General features: G+C 30.5%; 1 protein-coding gene across 1 annotated transcript; it reads left to right on the forward strand.

The window, feature by feature from the left end:
• The first annotated feature begins 506 nt into the window (after positions 1–506).
• Positions 507–1,976, forward strand: LOC131846580 (dynactin subunit 5). The gene is made up of 4 exons (XM_059195920.1): positions 507–716; positions 792–979; positions 1,395–1,506; positions 1,684–1,976. The coding sequence occupies exons 1-4, from the start codon at positions 669–671 to the stop codon at positions 1,882–1,884; spliced, it is 549 nt and encodes a 182-aa protein (XP_059051903.1). The 5' UTR covers positions 507–668; the 3' UTR covers positions 1,885–1,976.
• The last annotated feature ends 4,736 nt before the right edge of the window (positions 1,977–6,712 follow it).

The raw sequence follows: 6,712 nt of genomic DNA on the forward strand, positions 1-6,712 counted from the left end.
CGTAATGGAAAGGCAAAGAGTCTAAGCCCATACAGCCGTTGTCTTCGGTATAATTTCTGTATTTTAATTTATTTTTTCCTTCTTCAGATATCTTCTACTGTGGAGACAATATATTCATAAATTGGTTTGTATGTTTCTTGATTTTTAAGTAAAGTCTGAATAGTGCGCGGGATATTTACACGCTGAAATGAGTAGTCAGTACAAAAACTCCGTACTCAGCACATGTGCGATGTGTATGTGTAAATATTTTTTCATAAAAATAAATTAAAATGTGAAAATAAATTAAACAGAATTAAAACAGTTAGACTAAAACTTATATTTTAGAATTTTTCTTATTTAGTTTTATTTGGCACTTCCGTACTGGAAGTTGTATAAAAGTTCTTTGGTGGGAAGATGATTGTTCTTAGAACTGGCGTGCGACTGACAATTTAATTGACAGCTGACTGACAATCTAAAAAAAATATTTGTCAGAACACAGTTCATTATTAGTGTTAGTTACTCATTGTTGATATTGTTATTATATGTTTTAATATTTTAATTTTTATTACGGATTTTACTCCCGAAATTCTAAAAAAAATAATTATTATTTCATTCCATCTGAAATATTCAATTTTTTTAAATAAAAAAAGCAAACATTTGTAATAAACATCATATAATTCTTCTTCACTATGGAACTTCAAGACATATATTACAACAAAACTGAATATGTTGAAACTGTAAGTTTTAAATAAACGCTGTCCAGCATTTTGTCTTAATCATTTCATTTATTAATGCTCATAAATTTTATGCAGGCTTCAGGGAATAAAGTGAGCAGACAGACAGTTCTTTGCGGATCACAAAACATAATATTGCATGGCAAAGTTATAGTACAAAGTGATGCAATCATACGTGGAGACTTAGCAAACGTGAAAACAGGAAGATTTTGTATCATTAGCAAAGGATCTGTTATACGACCGCCTTTCAAGAAATTCAGTAAAGGGTGTGTAATTTATTTATATTGAAAATTAAAAGAAAATTGTAAAAATTTAAGTGGAAAATAAATTCTATAACCAATGCACTGATTTGATAAATTCATTCATAGATTTACATCTGGGAAAGCAGAGTTTTCATATGATATGCTGAGTGCATAAGATGTGACTTAGACACTGCCACCTCAGTCTACTTCACTAGTTATTTGGATATAGTATATATATCAAAATTTATATACTTCATTAAACTAAATATACAGTGCATGTGTAATGAAGTGCTCATAGTTCAATTCATGTTGCTGAAAACTTATTCTTTTTGAAGTTTCAATAACTTTGTACTTCTAAAAGTGTGCCAAAAAATGAAAGTCCAAGGAAATCTGGATATATCTATATAAAATTTGTAAATAATTTACATTTATGTTTCAGTGTTGCATTTTTCCCACTCCAAATGGGAGATCATGTATTTGTTGGTGAGAATACAGTTGTAAATGCTGCTGTTGTTGGCTCATATGTTTACATTGGAAAAAATGTTGTTATTGTGAGTCATATAATTAATTTATATTTATTATCACTATCGATAATTTAAAAAAATTGCTGTACTATACTAAACCTTAATAGTGTATATTCTTACACATTTTTTGTATATAATGCATGCCGATAGGGGACAACCATACCTGTTGAAAATATCTATTTTAAATGATGTCATTCTTTACAGGGTAGAAGGTGTGTATTGAAGGATTGTTGCATGATTGAAGACAACTCTGTCCTCCCAGCTGAGACAGTTGTGCCTTCATTTGCAAGATATTCCGGCAGCCCAGCGCGATTAATTACTACATTACCAGAAGCTATGCCAGATCTCATGACTGAATTCACTAAGAGTTATTACCAGCATTTTTTACCAACCACTGTAAATTAGTTTAAAGAAATATTTATTTGTTTATTTTTAATAATTTAATAGTGCTCTAAGAATGTAAAAATTCACACCTAATATATCTCAGTAACTGTTTTTTTTTATTAATATTATCAAGAACAATTGTACTGATACTATTTACCCACTTCTTTACTTGTTATCTATTTTCAGCAACATTGTACACAGTATGCAATCAAAATATTATTAAATCCTAGAAAAATAATAAATGTATAAGCATATATTACTCTATATCACTAATTTACGGCTGGATCTATTTTGTTGCAATTGAAATAATGGTTCCTATGTCATATAGAAACCATCAGCCTAGTGTGGGGTGTGTGAAACAAACAGTTTCAGAAATAAAAGTTATTCTATTCTATTCTATACTTAGAATCGGCTTTCCGTGACAAATATCAAGTCATAAATGACATGTATCAAGTCACAGTCAGAATGGGAACAAAACCATGGTTTTCTATGTGCTATTTAGATATTATTTTCAATTTATTATTATAATGTTAGTCTTCTAGTACCAAGCTAGCAGAGCTTGTGTTATGGGAACTAGACAACTGATATAAATAGTTTTTTTTTGGTAAATACATATCTAATATATATAAAAATACCTAAACTAATATAAACAATCATACTCATGTATACAAATGTTTATATTGTGCAAGGATATACAACCGCAACCACCGGTAGATCACCAAGGCCATCACGTATAATCAATTCTGACCATTTCAGGAATTAATATGATTATCAGAATTCAGTATTTATTTATTATAGCAATTTAGGTCTATCTATAATTAGAACAGGGCCAAAAGTACTGTATCTAATGTGATGTAGGCCCAATCAGCCTAATTTCAACACTACTAAGTACCGGTAATTAGATTACAATTACTTTGCAATTTTTTTTATAAATGAATATATAAATTATATTTTTTGTATTCTGTATGTTTTATTAACCCCAAATATAGGTAATGAAAGTAGTTAATGATAAACAAAAATGTGCAGATTGACGAATTTAAAAATTACAATAATTAGCTAAGCATATCTTTTATAGGTATTAGACGACTGATATGAGAATATATTTTTTAAAACATATGTAATATACATACTAAACTCCAAAACCTTTACAAATTAACGTACTCATGAATACAAATATGTATTTCTACCGTGCAAGGGATCGAACCTGCAGCCGACGGAACTAAAGCGGTGTACTAAACCACTAAGCTATCAATGCCGTTAAAAGTAAATGATGGTCGTTTTTCAAGAACTCTATATAATTGATATAATTGTGCGTTAAGCACGACATTGCATAGGAACATGCTTTTGTGGCATGGGATTCGCTTGCTTGATTATTCATATAAAGCTATTGTTTACAAAATCTTGTGTTTAAAAAATCCTATTGTCTGTGCTACCTGGATCTCCAATTTATGCTGTTTGTTGCATTGTTACTGTTAAAAAATATACATATGTGTAAAAATGGCAACACTAACTCTTATATTTTTTAGCTCTCTAAAGTAATATAGAAAAGAAAATGTTAAAAAACATGATATTATAAGGATCTGGTGTATCCATAATTTTCAAAAATGTGAAGAATAAATTGTAATCTAAAACCTTTTAGTTCAATACTGAGTCAGATATAAAGCTGTCATTCAATACTTCAACATTTAATTTACAGAAAGGCCGAGTGATAATAATTGTCATGTTATACATGATTTTAGAAAGGACACTGAAGTGTTACCTATGCTCCCCATTTTAAGGGAGTTGTTATGATTTTAACGAATGTAAACATGTAATATTGTGAAGTTTAAAAAGTGCTTACTTATACTGTTAGGAGTATGAGTTGTAGATATACGACCTAATTGTCTCTGTATCGATGACGATGTCGTTGCTTAGCATCTTGTTGATTGTAATATCTTTTTATTCTGCTTAATATACGTATTCAATAATTAATATTGCTTTTTGTTCTCAACTTTAATATGGTAGCAGAGCGAATAATAACGATGTAAAATGGCCTCCTATGGAAAAATAGAACAATTAAATAAAGATAACTATGACACTTGGGCCTTACAAGCCAAAGCAGTCCTTGTTAAACAAAAGCTATGGAGATACGTAATAACTTCAGACATAGAATATGAGGATTCTAAAATTAAAGAAAAAGACTTGCTAGCGCAATCAGAACTCATTTTATTGATGTCTGCAGCAGAAATAAAACTAATAAAAAAAATGTGAAACTGCACATGAAATGTGGCAAAGGCTCAGTGATGTATATTCGAGCAAAGATCCGGCAAGAAAAGCTAGTCTATTAAAACAACTAATTTTGAGTAGATTACAAATTGGCGATGATATACGTGAACATTTAAACAAGTTTATGGATATAGTTGAAAAGTTGAATCAAATGGACATAAATATTCATGACGATCTACTTTCAGTTATGATGCTATACACCTTACCACCAGACTATGAAAATTTTAGAGTAGCGATAGAGTCGAGGGACACGTTACCTAAACCAGAGGATCTTAAGATAAAAATTATTGAAGAATCGGAAGCTAGAAAACATTTATCCTCTGCAGATGCAAGCACAAGTAATGAAGAAGTTTATTATGCTTTCTGCAAGATTTGTAAGAAAAAAGGACATAATACTAAAAACTGTAGAAAGAAGTCAACATACTACAAAAATAAGACGAATATAAAATCAAGTCATGATAGCAAAGATGTAAATAAAAATAATATTGCTATTTGTCTATATGTATCTAAGGAAGAAAACAATAAAGAATGGATCATAGATAGCGGATGCACCTCACATATGTCTTATGAAAGAAATATTTTTCAAAATTTAGAAGACACTTGCAAAACATTAAAATTAACATCTAACGATAGTGCTGCTGAAATAAAAGGACAAGGTATAGTATGTTTACAGTTAAATGAACCCGGAAAGAAAGGAGAAATTAAACTGTGTGACACATTATATGTACCAGATTTGTCATTGAATCTCCTATCTGTTGGCAAGATTACTGAAAATGGGTGTACTGTACTCTTTACCAAAAATAAGGCAGTAGTTACTCACAAAAATGAAGGTGTGATTTTAAAAGATTAGAAAAGCCGATGGTTTATACTATGTTGATGCCAAACTAAATAACTCTCAAACATGTTGTTACACAGATCAAAGCAAAATTCATCACTGGCACAGGAAACTTGGTCATATGAATGAAAATGACATGAAGTTTGCTTTAAGAAATAAAAGCCTAAAAGGTTTAGAATTTAATTTAAACGAGAAACTTGGAGATTGTGAAATTTGTATTCAAGCCAAAATAAAAAGACTACCATCTAAAGCTAATACTGTTCCTCGTACTATACAACGATTAGAAATCATACATACTGATGTTTGTGGACCGATGAAGTCTGAAACTTATGCAGGTAACAAATACTTTGTTACTTTCATCGATGATCTTACTCGGTATAGTCGTGTATATTGTATCAAAACGAAAAGTGAAGTATTAGATAAATTTATGGAATATAAATCTGAGATGGAAAATTATACTAGCAATAAAATAAAATGTCTTCAGTCAGATAATGGCTTAGAGTACTGTAATAATGAATTTGAAATGTTTTTAAAGAAAAATGGAATAACAAGAAGATTAACAGCTCCATACACTCCTCACCAAAATGGAATAGCTGAAAGAAAGAATAGAACTCTTTTAGAAAAAGCTAGATGTTTAATGATAGAATCTGGAGCACCAATTTATCTATGGGGTGAAGCTATATGTACAGCTAACTACATTTCGAATAGAAGCATAAATAAAAGTATTGACAACTTGACACCGTTTGAAAAATGGGTCGGAAGAAAACCTTCTTTAAATCATTTTAATGTATTCGGAATAAAAGCGTACATGCTTCTCAAAAATAAACAGAACAGAAACAAATTTGAGACAAAAGCAATTCCAGGCATGTTTGCTGGATATTCTGAACGATCAAAAGCTTTTAAAATTTGGGTACCTACAAAAGGTAAAACTATGATTTCAAAAGATGTGAAATTTGTTGATAAATTTTTCTATAAAGAAAACTTTAATTCAAATAAATCAAGTCCAACTGATTATGTAGATCTGATCTTTAATAATATTGAGAAATTAGAGGAGAGAGATAAAAAACAAACTATAATCAGTGAAGAGAACATTGACCCAAATGAAATTGAAAGCGAATATGAATCAGTTACCAATGATTTTGAGATAGATGATGAAAGAAATATCGAACTGGTAGAAGAAACAAGACCTTCGGAAAGCCAAGCTAAAACAAATGATGTAGAGACACATGAAGAAGTTCAAACAGAAGTTAAAAGTTCACTTCGAAATCGTAATTATTTACGAGCGCCTACAAGATTTGATGATTTTGTGATGACTGCTTCAGAAGAGGTAATGAACTCACAAAAAGAACCTGAAACGTACAATGAAGCAATGAAAAGTAAAGATAAAAAGAAATGGCTTGAAGCGATGCTGAGTGAAATGACTTCTCTAGAAGAGAATCAAACTTGGGATCTCGTGGAGCTACCTAAAGGTAGGAAAGTTCTTTCTAGTAAATGGATTTATAAAATAAAAACCAACCCTGATGGAAGTATTGATCGATATAAAGCTAGGTTAGTTGTAAAAGGATATTCACAAAAACCTGGTGTGGATTATGATAAAACATTCAGCCCAGTTGTCCGCTTGAGTACAATCAGAGCAATGCTAGGAGTAGCTGCAAAAGAAAATTTATCTCTTTGTCAATTTGACGTATCCACAGCATTCCTCAATGGGTCAGTTGAAGAAAAAATATTTATCAAACAACCTGAAGGTTA

The sequence above is a fragment of the Achroia grisella genome, unplaced genomic scaffold (assembly GCF_030625045.1).
Source record: "Achroia grisella isolate CSIRO2021 unplaced genomic scaffold, CSIRO_AGI_Agris_v1 utg109, whole genome shotgun sequence".
Taxonomy (NCBI): domain Eukaryota; kingdom Metazoa; phylum Arthropoda; class Insecta; order Lepidoptera; family Pyralidae; genus Achroia; species Achroia grisella.

Bases quoted from the DNA above. Each gene is read 5' to 3' on its own strand.
- LOC131846580 (XM_059195920.1), top strand. From the start codon at position 669: ATGGAACTTCAAGACATATATTACAACAAAACTGAATATGTTGAAACT. The intron at 980-1,394 runs GTGTGTAATTTA...TTTATGTTTCAG, and splicing joins TTCAAGAAATTCAGTAAAGG to TGTTGCATTTTTCCCACTCC. The intron at 1,507-1,683 runs GTGAGTCATATA...CATTCTTTACAG, and splicing joins TTGGAAAAAATGTTGTTATT to GGTAGAAGGTGTGTATTGAA.